Source organism: Monodelphis domestica, chromosome 5 (genome assembly GCF_027887165.1).
Source record: "Monodelphis domestica isolate mMonDom1 chromosome 5, mMonDom1.pri, whole genome shotgun sequence".
Lineage (NCBI taxonomy): Eukaryota > Metazoa > Chordata > Mammalia > Didelphimorphia > Didelphidae > Monodelphis > Monodelphis domestica.
In genome coordinates, this window is record NC_077231.1 from 308578709 (window position 1) to 308596336 (window position 17628).

The 17628-nt window shown below is 45.5% G+C and overlaps 1 protein-coding gene and 1 long non-coding RNA gene across 2 annotated transcripts in view; one reads left to right on the forward strand and one right to left on the reverse strand.

Annotated features, from left to right (window-relative positions):
• CREB5 (cAMP responsive element binding protein 5) overlaps positions 1 to 17628 on the reverse strand; it is a 486453-nt gene that overhangs the window by 104023 nt on the left and 364802 nt on the right. Inside the window, 3 exon segments of the mRNA XM_007505268.2 lie at positions 10720 to 10830; positions 16408 to 16503; positions 16505 to 16538. Coding sequence (XP_007505330.1) covers positions 10720 to 10830; positions 16408 to 16503; positions 16505 to 16538 — 241 coding nt within the window.
• On the forward strand, positions 40 to 5116 carry LOC103098777 (uncharacterized). The gene is made up of 3 exons (XR_473668.3): positions 40 to 189; positions 1141 to 1294; positions 4360 to 5116. It is a non-coding gene; the product is annotated as an uncharacterized LOC103098777 (long non-coding RNA).

Sequence of the window (17628 nt, forward strand, 5' to 3'; positions counted from 1 at the left end):
GGGGCTCTTCTCCCCGGGGCCCCACTGCCGCCTGGGATTATTCGTGCCCGGGCCCACAGCAGTCAGGGATGTGAGGACCCCCACATGCGAGCGCCCCCGAACTCACCCCCCTCCCCAAAGAGCGCATGCCCAAAGGAGACTCTGCGAGCGAGCCGGGAAGGATGGATTTTCAGTCCAACTGTCTCCGCGGTACTTGCTCAGATGCATCTGATTTAGGGCTTTAGGAACGTTAAACAAACATGAAAACAAGACCCAGGAATGTGTGTGCTGAGCTACATGATAGAGGCTGCGAGCGTGGCTTGGGACTGTGTTTCTCTTATTGCTATGGTTACCCAAAACAGGAGTGGACACAGGAAGAGAGAGAGGCAGAGACACAGAGATAGAGACAGACACACGCAGAGAGGAGAAAGAGGGGGGGGGAGAGAGAGAGAGGCAGAGGGAAGAGATAGGACAGACAGACACAGATAGAGGAAGAGAAGGCAGAATGAGGGAGGCAAAGAAATCGATGATGAGAGAGAGGAGATAGAGAAACAGGAAAAGAATAGAGAGGGCAGGAAGGGGGGAGGCAGAGGGAAGGAAGGAGAGACAGAGAGATAGAGAAAAGAGAGACAGACATATAGAGGAAAAGAAGAGAGGATGAGGGAGACAAAGAAAGCAGTAATGAGAGAGAAGAAATAGAGAAACAGGAAAAGAATAATGAGGGAGGGAAGGGGGAAGGGAGAAATGGAGAAGGAAAGATTGGGGGGAGAAAGAGAGAGTCAGAGAGAGAGAGAGAAAGAGAGACAGAGAGAGAGAGAGAGAGAGAGAGAGAGAGAGAGAGAGAGAGAGAGAGACAGAGAGAGAGACAGAGAGACAGAGAGACAGAGAGACAGAGAGACAGAGACAGAGAGACAGAGAGACAGAGAAAAAGAGAGACAGAGAGAGGTAACTGCAAAGACAATCAACCCTGGGAGAAAACATTGGGTAGGTTGGAGTGTGTGTATGTGAGGGAGACTTGGGTGGAGGCAGTTGGAGTAGAGTTTAGGGGAGGAAGGGAAAAACAGGGGGAGTGAAGGAGGAAAACATTTCAACACCCAGCAGAATAGAGGCATTTTTGTTAGTAGTGTGCCGTTTTTAATTTTTCTTACTAACATAACACAGATCCCAAATAGCCTGGGTAAGATCACTTCAGGATCATAGCATCATGGGATTCCAAGAGAAATGAACCTCAGAAGCCAACACATCTACCCTGTCTCCATTTTCCTGAGCAAAAACTGAAGTCCAGGAAGTTTGAATGTCTTGGCCAGTCACAAAGGTAGCATTTGGGTCGAGGTTTGAACCCCTGTTCCCTGACTAAAGAGTCAATGCTCTTTCCACTACATCCTGCTGTAAAAGGTTAAGCTCCTCACATTCATGAAATCCTAGATTTGGGCTAAGCATCATAGAACATTAGCGGTTGCTAGGAATTACCCAGAACCATGCCGCCATTTTCCAAAATGGCTAAGCCTCACCTCCACTTCTTAGAATCTATATTAACTCAAGCTCCCGGAAGTCTTGCCTGATCCTCCTTGCTAGAGTCTCCCCCCCCAAGTCAGCTTGTCTCTTTTTGTTTAGTGTTCACACACACACACACACACACACACACACACACACACATTAATTTATTGTCACTCCCAACTAGATTATAACCTTGAAGGGCAAAACTATTTTACTTTGGTTTGCTTTTGTCTAGCCCTGGTGCTTCCCAATGGCTGGTACCCAGCAGATGCTCACTAAATGTTTGTGATCCCAGTTAGTGTGATCTTGGAAAAGGTATTTCACTTCTTGGTTTCTTCCTCTGCAATGGCGGTGCAGCCAAGTATTCTGGCTCCTGGGAGACTCTGGGTGTTGGCAAGATTGAGTTTGGGGTTCTGACTTACCCCGGCTAAGCTGATTGGGGGTCCACACAAAGACTAGGGCTAATATGGGGACTCCAGGGAGAGGAGGACCACCAGGTTGAGTAAGAAGGCTCAAGCTAGCCCAGGTTTGAAAACAGAACAGGTTAAAGCTCCCATGTGGAATCTACAGTGGGATCAGGCCTAGGAGTGACCATTATGCTTTTAGCCCAGGGGAGAGAAGGAGGACAGGATCCAAAAAATAAACATAAAAAGATAAATGGGTGGATGGGTGGCGGCCACAGACAACATGATTTCTGCAGTTTCTCTCAGGTCAGAATTCTATGAATTTATCTGCCCTTTCATATAAGTTTATTCGCATTCACTCATTCAGTAAACAATTCATTATTAACTAGTATTATTAATATGAATAGCTGTATTGCTATTATTCAATAACAATGAGTTGCTCAGTTCCTGCTCTGTATAAGACACTGAAAGTCAGAGCATAGACATAAGACGTACTATGTCTCCTGGGTATTCTAGTGCCTGGGGAGGGATTTAGGCATAGACAGGACACAGTGAGGAGCTTGGTCAGAGGCAATCATCCTGGGGCCAGTGATGCGTGGACCCTGTTAGGCTTTAAACCCAGCCCCCTGCATTGAATCTAGCAACCTCAGGTCTTGAGTGCAGATCACCCCACTTCAGTCCTGTGCTGCCCAGGACTATGGGACAGAGGATTGCCTCAGGGAGAAAGCATGAGAAAAAGCCCCAGCAATTCCACTTTGGTTCTGGTTCTGGTCCCACACATTGATTGAAGAAAAATTCACTTGGTATTGTGATAAGGAAAGCAGGAGCAGGAGATCCTGCCAGGCAAAGAGCAAGGATCCAGAATTCTGGGAGAGTGACAGAGCTTGGCTTTGGACTGGTGACAGCGAGTCTAGCGCTTGGGTGGACCTCGTGAGTTGGACGAGTGTCCCTCTCTTGTGACTGCATCCCTTATCCAACGGCTGGTTCCTGTGTCCCTGAGTGTGTATCTTGTGGCTGATAGAGTGGCTTCCAAAAGAGCTGCTCAAGGCGTCTACCCAAGGGCCAGCTGTCGGGGAGACTCTTTCCTTTGAGCCTGTCCCTGCGGCCTTCAATGCCTCACCACCTCTGTAGATTGACTCAGGGGGCTTAATTTAGCTAGTTGTAGGTAGAGAAGTATTCAATAGTGGGGATTATCAGCTTGATTGGGGGGGTATTTATAGCTTTTAGACAAATCTTCCCAATTCCCTTCCTTCCCTTATCTTAAAATAAACTATTATTTAGTTATATTTACATATAATATTTCTGTATTTACAATTCACTTCTCTTAGGAGAGAAGCTCTACTCTGACTTCTACTTTCTAAAACAAACAAACAAACAAACAAACAAACAAACAAACAAGCAAACACAAAGCAGATTTCTCTTCCCTTCAAGAACAATGGCAGATGGCTTGTAGGCACTCTAAAAATGGCCCCAAAGCACTCAGTTACTTCCCACAGGCAGCTACTTTCTGTAGGGATCTGCCTAGTCTAGAGCCTTCTGTGAAGTCTTTCCTCCTCATGTCTGCCTTTTGGCTATTTGATTGTACAATGATTTTTGAATTACCTTCTATGTTAGAATCAATACTGCATATTGGTTCCAAGGCAGGAGAGTAGCAATGGGGATTAATTGACTCACACAGCTAGGAAGTGCCAAGTTGAATTTGAACTCAGGACCTGGTACTCTATCCATCGTGCCACCCATGTGCCCCAAAATGTAGGTCAGGTACCAAATAGAATTTCATCTTAGGAAGCCTGTCCTCACCTAATACACGGCTCAATCTTGGGAAGCGCAGGCCCTAGTATTTGGAGGGTCCAAGTCTCTCAGAGGCTCAAGGCAGCTCTGAAGCTGACTAATTTAGAGATTTCTTCATCTACTTATTTCAGTGATTAAGAAGTCCGCTTAGTTTGAGGCTTGTCTGTCTGTTTGTGAAAGATATGACAGACATTTTAGGCTTTAGGAGCCCACACATAACCAGTTCCTATTGATTTGTCTAGAGTAGATGAAGACCACTGAGAGACAATACTCACGGATTCCAGTGTGGGGAGGATGCCCCACATATTCAGGATTTGGAGTCAAGGAAACCTGGGATCAAATCCTACCTTACTACATATTCCTATGGCTGCTGGACAAATGACCTACTTCTCTGGAGGCTGATGCCTCCACTGTAAAAAGAAGGGGTTGGTGAGGGACAGTTAAGTGGCTCAGTGGATTGAGATGGGAGGTCCTGGGTTCAAAATATGGGCTCAGACCCTTCTTAACTGTGTGACCCTGGGCAAGTCACTTAACCCCATTATCTAGACCTAACCACTCTTCTGCCTTGGAACCAATACATAGAACTGATTCTAGGTGAGGGTTTTTTAAAAAAAGAGAGGGGACTGGCCTCAATGACCTCTAATCTGCCTGTCTATGATCCTCTGAACTTTTTTCTTTTTTACTGTAGCTTGGAATATAATTCGTTGATTCAGGAGACATGTAAGATTTGTGGATCCTGTAACAGAACACCACCAGTCCCAGACAAAGCAGCTTCAGAGACAGGATATCTGAGAAGAGCCTTTTATCAAAGGCTGCACCTTTAAGAGGCGACCAAGAGACAGGCTGATTTTCTGCTTTTTCCTGGGCTGAAGGGACGCCCCATGGTGCTGGGTGGGCAACACTCCCTGAACCTTTCTTCTGACTCCTCCCTTCTGGGAAAGGGCCATCCCAAAGGCCCTCTTCCCAATAGCCCATGTGTGACCCTGGGAAAAGGCCTTGAAAATAATGAAATGAAGGGTTGGGGTGGAAGTCTGGAATCCATTTCTGTCTTACACAGGAAGAGAATTAGGGATAGAATAACAAAGGGCAGAGTGAAAAGAAACCTGGGCAGGCTCTCGCTGACATTCAAATCATGGAAGGATTTTTTTTCTTTCTTTTCTCCTGGACCTAAAAACAATACTTTGTGTGCCACAAAAACCTTTCATCTGAGCCCCAAAGCTCCTCTGAAATAGTTCAGGGTTGGCGGGTAACAAGTACTGGGCGCTCCCTGAGCAGCAGGAGGAGAATGGAGAACCTTCTTAGTCTTTATGTATAGACCAACAAAAGCAAAGATGTTGCCCAGGTAGAGTGTAAGCCCTTGAGGGCAGGGCTGTTTCCTGTCTGGTCTATTCCAGGGTCAACAACAACATGTTTATTTCATCCAATAAAATGCAACCTTCACCAAATCCAAGATTTTCACATTTGCCTTTGTAACCCAGTGCCTAGCATGGTGTTGGGGACCTAAGAGGGGCTCCATAAATGCTTGGTGATTATTTCACCTAGAGGAGGGGGTCTTCCCTTTTGGGGGGGGGCGTGGAGCCCTTTTGACAAACTAATGAAGTCTATGGATGCCTTTTCAGAATCATGTTTTTAAGTAATTAAGGGTACTGACTGCTCAATTTCCATTGGGAGTAAGGGTTCCTCACCATTTTGGTGTCATGGACCCCTTAGAAGTCTAGTGAGATCCATGGACTCCTATGCAGAAGAATGTTTTTAAATGCAAAGAATAAAATGAATTTTAAAGGAAAAGATTGATTTGAAATATAGTTTATATAAATACATATTTTTAGGATATATTTTATATAAAATTTAAAATATATTTTAGAATATATTTTAATTTTGTATTATATAAAATATACTTATTTTATATAATATATTTTATAAGAATATATTATATAATTACAGAATAATTTAATGTAATTTTATATAAATTATTTTAAATAAATATATTTTATATTAATATATTTATTATGCAATTATATAATAACTTTAACAATTTTCTATATAAATTATGTGTATAAACATATTTATTATATATTACAAAATATATAATAAAATATAAAATAGATTTTAAATATAAAATATTTTACTATGAAATATAGAAATTATATTAAAATTATAAATTTTAATATATTATATACATATAAATTCATGGATCCCCAATTAAGAACCTATGACCAATATATATGTATATATAGTGTCAATGGTGGACAGGATGGTCGGTATACCTTCCCATGGTCAAGAAACTCATTAGCCAATGTCTTTGGATGCCAGCCATCTTGGGCAGAACCCAGGGGAGTAATTTAGGGTGCCATGTGAAAACCTCCATAGTAACCTAGAGCATAGGAGCCTCCATATTAACAAGTGAATAGGTGATAGTTGGAAGAGGAGGATGAAAATCTGCCTTCTCCCTGGGCTGGAGGATTTCTCTACGATGTAAGTAAAATAACCCCTTCAATATTGGATTCCACTCTTTTTTTTTTTTATTAAAACCCTCACCTTCCATCTTAGAATCAATTCTGTGTATTGGCTCCAAGGCAGAAGAGTGGTAAGGGCTAGGCCATGGGGGTCAAGTGACTTGCCCAGGGTCACACTGGGAAGTGTCTGAGGTTAGATTTGAACCTAGGACCTCCCATCTCTAGGCCTGGCTCTCAATACACTGTTGGCTTCCATTCTTAATAAAGTGACGACACGTCATGATTGTCAAGAAAAGCTTCCCAGGCTTCTAGCTCTTTGTTGGTCCTCTTGAAATGCTAGAGGTGCAGAGCAGTGAGGACACTGGACTCCCTGTCTGTTGAGTTCAATTGGAAGAGCACTTACGAGTCTTGTGTGACTGGTGCTTCAGTCTCTTGTCTAAGCTGAAAAAAGTGCATTTCATGACCATTTACTAAGTAGCCCAATAATGCATATCTCCATGGCTAGTACCTTTTTTCACCTTTTTATCATTTCTTACAAGTAATCTTTCCAGATTCTTCCCTACCTCCCCCCCTCAAACCCCATTGTTATCATGCCCTATTTCTTAAAATTACTTTGTATGAGGGGCAGCTGGATGGTTCAGTGGATGGAGAACCACGCCTAGAGATGGGAGGTCCTGGGTTCAAATCTGGCTTCAGACACTTCCCAGCTGGGTGACCCTGGGCAAGTCACTTAACCCCCATTGCCTAGCCTGATCTGTCTTGGAGCCAGCATTCAGTATTAATTCCAAGAAAGTTAAAAAAAAAAAAAAGAAATTACTTTGTATGTACTTTGCAATACCTTTGCATCATCTTCTTTGGTACATTTTGTGTTCTCCCTGCTGGAATATAAGCAACTTGAGGGCAGGGCAGAATTTGTTTTGTTTTCCCTCTGTATCCCCAGCTCCCAATACAGAGCTTCTTGGCCCAGAATTTAAGCACTGGAGAACCACTTATTGAATTGAGTTGAAATACTAGATGTGAATTTATTTATGTATGGGGGTCTGCTATTATATATCATCAGAAGAGAGTAATGCTGCCCTCGCCCCATACACATAAAGAATATGGAGGTGTGCTTTGGCGGAGCTCTTCTCTTCGCTGGTAAGAAGAACAAGGGGTGGGCTTGAGAGGCAGAAACTGTCTGGGACAAAGCAAGAAGAAACCAGAGAGCTGAGAGGGCAAAAAGGCTCGCCGTTCGGTCATCCCCCAGAGAGTCTAAAGTCATCTGAAGTTTGCCCGGGCCAATGAGCACTTCCTGAGGGCTCCCATGTACCTACTGCACTTGGTGCTCAACGAAGAAACATGATTTGCCTTCAGAGAGCTTAAGTTCTATTGAGCACAGCAACAATTACACAAGAAAGTAAGTTGTGTGTGTGTGTGTGTGTGTGTGTGTGTGTGTGTGTGTGTGTGTGTGTGTGTGTGTGGAGACAGAGAGACAGACAGAGATAGAGAGAGTAAATAGGACTAATTGGAACGGTGAGAGCACAAGTTTCAGGGTCAGCCTCTGCAGACACACAGAAATGGTGAATGACGTGATGAGTTGGGGAGAATATAGAGACCTCGGTGACATGCATGAAGGAGATGATATATGAAATCAGTCTGGGAAAATTGGGTAGTGAGAGGCTTTGAAGAGCTTCACACATCAAAGACAGGAGTTGGAGTGCCATGATCAGATCTGGGCTTTAGGAATATCCATTCGGCAGCTGTTCATTAGCTGGATGGGAGAGGGGACAGGCTAGCTCTTTCTCAAGGGGAGCCACTTTCCTGATAGAGCTCTCAATTCCAATTAGAAGAACCAGAAATTGTCCAACCTGCAAAATTGTATCATAACAATAACACAAATGTAAATACATTTTTTCCTTGAATGCTCTCACTGTTCCATTTTTTCCAGAGAAAGTGGGGGAGAGAGAGGGGGAGAGAGAGAGAGAGAGACAGAGAGGGAGAGAGAGACAGAGACAGAGAGACACAGAGAGAGAGAGGGAGGGAGGGAGAGATAGAGAGAGAGGAGGGAGAGGGATGGAGGGGGGGGAGAGAGACAGACAGAGAGAGAGGGAGGGAGGGAGAGAGAAGAGAGGGAGAGGGAGAGGGAGAGTGACAGAGAGACACACAGAGACACACACAGAGAGAGGGAGAGATAGAGAGAGAGGAGGGAGGGATGGAGGGAGAGGGGGGGAGAGGGATGGAGGGGGGAGAGAGACAGAGAGAGACAGAGAGACAGAGAGAGAGGGAGGGAGGGAGAGAGAGAGGGAGAGGGAGAGGGAGAAAGGGGAGAGAGAGAGAGAGAGAGAGAGAGAGAGAGAGAGAGAGAGAGAGAGAGAGAGAGAGAGAGAGAGAGAGAGAGAGAGAGAGAGAGAGAGAGAGAAGAGAAAGGGCAAACTATTAGTTTGGTCTCCAAAATAGATGCCAACTTGAACTTGACTGCCAACAAGTATTTGGTTTGGCTCTGGGTGACAGGCTGAACAAACATTTGCCCATTTCATAAAGCTCTACCCAGCTCTATAGCAGGCACTGGGGCCATCTGGCATGTCACCATGACTGTGTGGCACAGTAGGGAGAGACCTCTTGACCAGAAATCATTATTTGCCTAAGGTCTCCAGCATTCTGAGTTTTTTCAACACTTTGAGCCAATGGGCTACTCAATAAACAAATGCTTGTTCAGGCTGGGAGCTAACAAATCTGGGATTTCCTCATCCATCCTCTCACTTGCCTGCCTGAATATCCAGGGGAGTCCTTGTGGGTGACATAGGCTGAATAAGGACCATGAATGACCATTAAAAGCTTCAGACTCGACCAGCCACATATCTAGGGATAACTCACTCCTATCTTCCCAGCGATGCAAAGGTGGGATGCTGGAATCCTGTGCTTAGAGAAATGATTGAGTAAAACCATCAGAAAACTGCTGCATAAACACCTTTAAGGATGTCTACTATAAAAGCAGGAAATGATCACCCAATGAATTGCATGGATCGAGCCCGGGAGAATCTCTGTGTCACGTCTTATCCCTAAAATCTGAGGGAGTGGACTGCCTGCGGCACCTAGACTTGACCTGTTATTACATGGCAGGTATGGATCAGAGGCCAGATTTGAACCCGGGTCTTCATCAGATCATGGCTTTAGAGTCCCCATGTCCTTCCTGTTATTTTACAGGAGGGGAAGTCAAGACTTAGAATGGTTACTCCATCTTCCCATGGCTACCCATCCAGTATGTGTCAGAGGCTAGACTGGAACCCAAATCTTGACTCCAGCCCCTGAGCAGTACTGATGGCGCCCATGTCCACTGCCAGAGTTTCCTTATCAGTAGTTCCCCTCACCAAAGAAATGTTAAAAAAAAAAAGTCTACACATTCCCGCTGGGCCAGATGTACCCAGATCAGTCACTCCGTCACTGCATGGCCGGACCTTAAAGCGCATAAACTACAGCCTTCTGAGTCCCCCGCCATGCTCTGCCTGCTGCACACATTTCAGTCTTGGCTTCTTTCAATGCCCACATCTGAAGCTGCATCATGCTGAGGAAGGGACTCTGTTCCCCCAAGCCAAGCCAACAGAGCATGAGCTATGGCGGCCCCCCCAAACCGGAGAGGACTGTGAGCCGACGGCTGGAGAGCCGTCCTAGCCAAGTCAACCCCTGCCCATCCACAGTGGGCCGGACTCCTCAATCACAGTAACTGTTTTATTTGTTTAAACCTTAGCTTGTCTTACACTCTAAGCATTAGTCCCAAGGCAGAATAGCGGTAAGGGGCAGGCAACTGAGGTGGAGTGACTTGCCCAGGATCACACAGCTAGAAAAGGTCTGAGGTCAGATTGGAACTCAGGACCTCCCATCTCTAGGATGGGCTCTCTATGCACTGAGCCACCCAGCTGTCCCCCTCAGCAATTCTTTAAGACTGTCTCCCGAGTTATAGAAGAATCACAGCCTGCACCAGGGGACGGAACAAGCCCACTAACAGAATTCCTGGTCCTTGAAGCTGCCATTGCTGTCACCGTATTTTTTTCTTTATTTTATTCCAGTAATAAATGTCCGCATGAATTTTCCAAGGTTACATGATTCCCGCCATCCCGTTCCCCTTGGCTCCCCCAACCCAGAGTGCTCTGGGGCATTGTAGAAGCCCCCGGGCAAGCTTCTTGTGGTTAAGCAGAGGAGGTGGGCGGAAGATGAGCCTCCGGCCCTGGAAAGTCAGCCTTAGATCCACAGACTTACCTTGAGAGGGCTTTGCTGGGGCCCAGATGCAATGCATCACTTTGTGGTGATATTACGCGCATTTAAACAATAGCTAGTGCTTGCTTGGGTGGAAAATGCATTAGACATGAGCTGGCATGAGGGAGAAAGTCCGAATCCTGTCTGTAACCAGGAAAGTCATCCACACCGAAGCGAATCTGGGGCACCTTCCAAATCCCCCCCTTCACGCCCTGCCGCCCCGTGCACGGGCGACAGCCACCCTGAGAACCAGTGACAAACGCCCTTCCTGGGTGCAGCACAGAAAGCCCCACTCACGGAGCCAGAGGAGCCGGGTCACGGCCAAGCAAGGGCACAAGAACAAGGCAGGAGCCGCCACTTACCATCTTGGCTTCCGAGTGCATTGACTGGACCTGGGGGGATGCGCAGGGGTTGTTGAGGTTCGGGCCCTGCATGCCCATGATGTTGGAGTTCACGGACATCTGTCTCTCCATCTGCAAGAGAGCAAAGGACCAGAATGAAAAGTGGATGCTGAGAAGAGCCCGGCCCGCTGGACCAGCGGCTGAACGGACCGGTCTGGTCTGGCTTTCTTGGAGCTGCGGCCGAGAAAACCTGTTTGGTGGATGGCGCACAAGGCCCACCTGAGGCTCAGTGTCCAGCGTGCTTTGTTCCTGGACCCAAGAGGGAGCCATCCCTCTTGCCCTCTGTGCAGAAGCCTTCCTGATGGGAAGGGCAGAAGATCATGGAGGTCCTTTTTCTCCAGCCCTTGAAGGCTTCTCAGCAGCACTGAGAGGCAGCGAGTGCAGCTGTTGCCTTCCTCTTTGGGCTGATGGAGCTCTACAGTAGTGACGTGACTTGTCCAGGGCCACTCAGCTAGAGTCCGATATAGGAATTAAACCCATCTCTCCTAACCAAGAGTGCTCCGGGTCACCCTGGAGAGAGCATTGACTTAGAGTTGGGAAAACCTTTCCCTCAGACATTTGCTAGAGGATAAGTCACTTAACCTGTCTCAGCCTCGAATTCCTTAGCTGTAAATTGGGATCATAATGCTCTCTTCTTGTCAGAGCTGTTGTGAAGATCGTACAAGGTCACGCATGAAGCTTTTTGTAAAACTTAAAATGCTAGACAAAACCTAGTTGTCATGGCGGTGGCAGTGGTGGTGGTCATTAGTATGCCTGACTGACAGACTCCTAGACTTAGACTCAGATGGACCTTCAGGGCATCCAGTTCAATCAATACATTTTATAGAGGAGAATACTGGGGCTCAGAGTTGGAAGTATCATGCTTATAGTCACATAGGGGCCAGAACCAGAATCCCACTAAGGTCTTCTGATTCTAAAACCAGTATTCCTTCTATTGCATCACATTGATTTCTAGATAGAGAGATGGAAGAGAAGAAAGAAAGAAAGAAAGAAAGAAAGAAAGAAAGAAAGAAAGAAAGAAAGAAAGAAAGAAAGAAAGAAAGAAAGAAAAGAAAGAAAGAAAGAAAGAAAGAAAAGAAGAAAAGAAAGAAAAGAAAGAAAGAAAGAAAGAAGAAAGAAAGAAAGAAAGAAAGAAGGAAGGAAGAAGGAAGGAAGGAAGGAAGGAAGGAGGAAGGAAAGGAAAGGAAAGGAAAGGAAAAGGAAAGGAAAGGAAAGGAAAGGAAAGGAAAGGAAAGGAAAGGAAAGGAAAGGAAAGGAAAGGAAAGGAAAGGAAAGGAAAGGAAAGGAAAGGAAAGGAAAGGAAAGGAAAGGAAAAAGGAAAGAGGAAAGGAAAGGAAAGGAAAGGAAAGGAAAGGAAAGGAAAGGAAAGGAAAGGAAAGGAAAGGAAAGGAAAGGAAAGGAAAGGAAAGGAAAGGAAAGGAAAGGAAAGGAAAGGAAAGGAAGAAAGGAAGAAAGAAACAAAGAAACAAAGAAACAAAGAAACAAAGAAAGAAAGAGAAAAAGAGGAAAAAGAAAGAAAAAGAGAGAAGGAAGGAGGGAGGAAGGAGGAGGGAAGGAAGGAAGAAGAAAGAAAGAAAGAAAGAAAGAAGAAGAAAGAAAGAAAGAAAGAAAGAAAGAAAGAAAGAAAGAAAGAAAGAAAGAAAGAAAGAAAGAAAGAAAGAAAGAAAGAAAGAAAGAAAGAAAGAAAGAGAAAAATAAATAAGAGAAAAATGAAGAAAAGAAGAAAGAAACCATGGTACTTTCACTATAATATCATACTTGTTTAAATGTGTTAAATATGACTGTCATCACAGCAAAGAAAATACAGTTAAAATTCATTTACAGAGTTGGCTTTGGGTAGCATATTCCCTTCTTAAATTTATATTTAACTCCTTAGTTCTAAAGCATCTTTATCTTTGTCACTTGATATTAGGATATAGTATAATGAGTACCGGAGAACCTGAGGATCTGGGCTCAAATCCTAACTCAGCTACTTACTACCTTTGTGACTTGGGACATGCCACTTTTCCTCCCTGGCTTGAGTCTCCTCCGCTGTACCATGAGGAGGTTCTCACAATCTTGAAGGTATCTTCTAGTTCTAAATCCTGATTGTCCGTGAGACAGGTGGATGGTGGTAAAGTGGGACCAGTCATATCCCTCAACTCTAAAGGGAAGACTTTCTCTGGGGAGAGGGAATGGAAATACCCAGGGAACAAAGATGGGAGAGCTCTGAAGACACAAAGGATGCTCAGAGAAGCATTTTGAGGTTCTTAAAGAATCATAGCCACAGAGTTTTAGACTTAGTGGTAAAGAACCCCAGAGACCATCCAGCCCAATGTCATCATGGAAATCAACCACCAGGATGTATTAAAGACCTATGACTATTAGGTACTACAGAAACAGGGAGAAAATCAAGACATCCCCTGCCCTTAAGGAGCTTACATCTTATTGAAGACATAACATGCACACGTGCAGTGGGCCAAATACTAGCCTTTCTATGACTATTTTCACCCATTTATATGCCATTTTTACCTAAGCCTTACATAGAGGAGCCTTTTAAAAGGCTGAAGTAGGTGGTCTTTGGCCATAGAGAGGGGGGTGGGAAGTCTCTTGAGTGAGGATGGGTGATGCCTGTAATAGTAGTGGTACTGGTGATAAGCATGAGTGAAGGCTTGAAGAGAGGTGGCTTTTAACAGGAAAGAAGCACCAGAATCACAGCAATAATATGCATGAAGTACTTTGCCTCCCTGTCCAAGTCCTGCACAAATGTTAGGAGGCAGCACTTGGGTTCAAATCTCACCTCTGGCATACCACCTATGTGGTCAGTCACTTCTCCCTCGGCCTCTGCCTCCTAATCTGTAAAATAGGGATATTGGACCACAGGGTCTCCAAGGTCCCTTCCAGCTTCAGGCCTAGAATCTTTTGCCCAATGGCCTTCTGGGTCCAAGACATGCCTGAAAAAAGATTCCTTCTACAACAAACTGGATAAATGGCCCTTGAGCCCCTGACTGAAAGTCACCAAGAGGAGAAATGTTCTTGGGGGCATTGAAACTAGGACCCATTGGCTTCGTTTTTGCTTGGAAATGGCCTCCAAACTAGGCAAGCAGTTGTTGTCAACAGTGACTACCAAGGATGTGGAAGATGACTTGTCTCTGCTTTTTTCAGCAGGGCTTAATGAAGAAGAATTTTCTAGGTGCTCTCCAGTCCTGGGGTGAACTTTGGAAGTCATGACAGTTCACCAAGAGCAGATGCTGCTGCCCCAACCACTTGATCTATTAGAAAGTCAACTAGAAGGAGAAGTTAGCTAGCTCTACAGATAGAGCCAGGCCCAGAGACAGGAGGTCTTGGGTTCAAATCCAACCTCAGATACTTCCTAGATATAATTCTGACTCAGTCACTTAACTTGGATTGTTAACCCTTAATGTTTCTTCTGCCTTGGAACCAATACATAATATTGATTCTAAGACCAAAGAGGAGGGTTTAAAAGAAAAGAAAGTTCCCCAGCTGGTCAATCTGTCTCAGAGAGACGTCACAAAGAACCCATGAGTTGCCTAGCTCTAAAGAGAAGTTGCTACTGGAAATGACTGCCATTTTCCAAGGAGGAGAGGACTCAATTGTGTTTGATGTTAGAGATGGCCTAGCTACTCTAAGTGTGTATATTACATGTCAAAGAAAGTGTGCCTTGACTAGCTTCCCCCATCTACCCCCAGGGAGGACACAGAGAACTGTCGATCATCCATCCCTCCATCCATCCATTCCTTCCTGCCCCACGGTCAGCTTTTGAATGGGAAGGGCCCCTGAGAGGGGAAAGGGCTCCAAGAACATCGCTCTAGAGATGGATGAGACCATGGAGGTCATCTACTCCAACCCTTCAGTTTTAAGATGAAGAAGCTAGGGCCCGGGGAGGCTGGGGGGTACTCTGCTCTAACCCCTTCCTTTTACAAATAAATGGGCACCCAGGAAGGCTGACTGCAGAGCAATCTCATCTCCAGAAGAGGACATTAAACTCAGAGAATATGGTGGCTTGTCCTAGCCCCTAGATCTAGAGAAGGAAGGGGACTCTGGGACTCTGATGTTCCAGAGAAGGAGCCAAGGCCCAGGGAGCTTCCATGACTTACATTCGCAGGTCACACAGGCAATGACAGAAGTAAGGTCTGAAGCCTGGGTTGTCAGACTCTGAATTAAATGAACTTTCCATTATATCATCTTTTCACCTAGTTAGGGTTAGATTGGAACTCAAGTCCTGAAACTCCCTATTTTAAAGTCTTTCTAACACCCAGTAAAACTGTGGATGGTGACCCATGAGAGGAATGTAAGTCCCTTAACAAACAGGCACGATTTCTGGGTCTGAAGGGAGCAAGTTAATTATTCCTCAGCCTCAGCCAGAGGCTGCCTGCTGTCTCCTCTTCCAAACACCAGTGGGTGCCTGCCATTGCCCACCCCCTGATTATAAGGATAAGGCTGGGCAGCTCTTTGGCCAATTTACATGAGAATGGGGGAGAACCCAGGAGTGGGGTGGCCTGAGGTAACCCCTGAAGCACTGCTCTGGGGGCTTAGGGTTCCAGGGGAGACTTCAGGTTCAGGAAGAGGAATTTAGTGGGGCCTGGAAGGCTTCCTATTGGGGTGGGGGGGGGATTTAGTGGGGATTTAAAGAGAGGTCAGCCATTGGAACAGAGGAGGGAGAGCTTTCCACGGATGGGGCAAGGCCAGAGAAAGGGGAGAGAGAGAGTGCCTGGTTCCTGCCAGGAGGACAAGGGAACTGGGTGGCAGAGGAGGTGTGTGGCAGTGGGTAGAAGAGTGGAATGTGAGGAGGGGCTGGGCCAGGGGATGATCTGGGGTCTCTAAAGCTTCCTGCCAGGTAAATCTGTAGGTAGATGAGGTAGGTAGATGAGGGGCCCCCACAGCTGGGGTGAGATGAGCTTTATCTCCTGCCTGCTGGTAGCTAAGGTTGGGGAGCTTCTGCAGAGGGATGGGCGGATCAGGGGAGAAGATGGGCTTGTGTGGGAGAATGGCAAGCCCTCTGATTGGCTAGTGGAATGAACGCTGAGATGGTCCAATTTCCCACCACGGGGTTGGCCCGTTTGGACAGATGAAGGACGGTGTTCCCAGCACTAGGGATTCCACAAGGAAGCGGAGGGGAGGACAGATCCCTTCGCCTGAAGCCCAGAGCTTTTATTCTGAACAGGACAGCTTCTTTGGGCCAGTTTAGAGAGGCATTTTGGTGTCATGGAAAGGGTGATGGAACTGGAATAAGAAAGGATCTGCCCGTTGATGCTCACTGGCTGTGTGGCCTCTGAACACACCTAGAGCCTTCTCAGAGTGGGTCCGAGGTCCCGTCAGAGAGCCTTGATGGGGACAGAGGCTTAGTTTTTATTGGGAGGGGGGGCTGGGCCCCCTGGAAAGTGTCTGGTGATGCCCAGAGACCCCTTCTCAGAATCAGGTATTTAAATGCCTAAAATAAAATATAGAATCACCAAAGAAACCAATAATACAGACATACAGATACCAAAATGAAAAAAAAACAAAACAAGTTCCTGGGTCTCGGGTTATATCATATGTCTATACGTAGACATGGATATTATAAGTTTTTATGTACATATCCCAGAGTGGAAACTTGTAAAGGCAACAGGACAGGCAAGCAAGAAAGGGCGATAAAACAGAAATCCTCACCGGCATCAGGACGGCGGAAGAACCAGGCATGGTAGGATTCGGCAGGGTCCCGGGCATAGAGGCTGGCATGGGCTGTCTCTGTCTGTGGTTGTGAAGGGTGCAGAAGTGACGATAGAGAGCCTGGGACAGGCCTAGGAAGGAAGGAAGGAAGGAGATGTCGCCATCATTCTCAGCCTAGTAATGGGAGTCCAAAGCGCAATGGCACTGCTTCACCAGTGCATGATGGGTGTCAACAAAGATCTGGGGGGGGGGGGGGAATCATCATCATATTTTCCACCAATCAATTCACCAATAAACATTTATTAAGTGCCTACTGTGGGTCAGGCATTGAGCTAAACACTGGGGACACAAAAAAAGAGGTGAAAGGCAGTCCCTGCTCTCAAGGAGTTCTCACAATCTAATAAGGGAGACAATGTGCAAACAAATACATACAAAGCAAATCGTATACAGGAGAAATAGGATCGATATTCACTATTATAGTTCCCATTTACAAACTGCTTTAAGGTTTGAAAAACATTTAATAGCCATGATCTCATTGATCCCAAGTAAAATTATGTGATCATTTTTTTTTAATCTCTGAGGAAGCATTAGGGATATTGTAAAAGAAGTCAGGAAGACCTGGGTTCAAATTCCAGAAAGGATGTAGGTTTGAAACTTCTGTCACATAAATTCTAGGGAAGATGTAGAAAAGTTGAGACGCTGATGCACAGTTGATGGAGTAGTGAACTGTTCCAACCATTCTGTAAAACAATATGGAACCATGCCCAAAAGGTTCTAAAACTTTGCATACTCATCAATACCACTACTAGGTCTGTACCCCAACGTGATCAGAGAAATTGGGAAAGGACCTTCTTGTATAAAAATATTGATAGCAGCTCTTTGTGGTGGCAAAGAATTAGAAATTGAGGGGACTCCCTACCTAGCTGGGTGACCCTGGGCAAGTCACTTGACCCCCACTGCCTAGCCCTTACCACTCTTCTGCTCTTAGAACCAATACATAATATTGATTCTAAAACAGAAGGTAAGGGTTTAAAAAAAGAAAGAAAGAAAGAAATTGAAGGGACGCCGATCCACTGAGGAAGGGCTGAACAAGCTGTGGTAAATGATTGTCATGGAATGCTCTCACGCTATTAGAAATGAGGTTTCAGAAAAAAAAAAAAAACCTAAGAAGACTTATGTGAATTGATGCAAAGTGAAGGGAGCAGCACCAGAAGAACATTG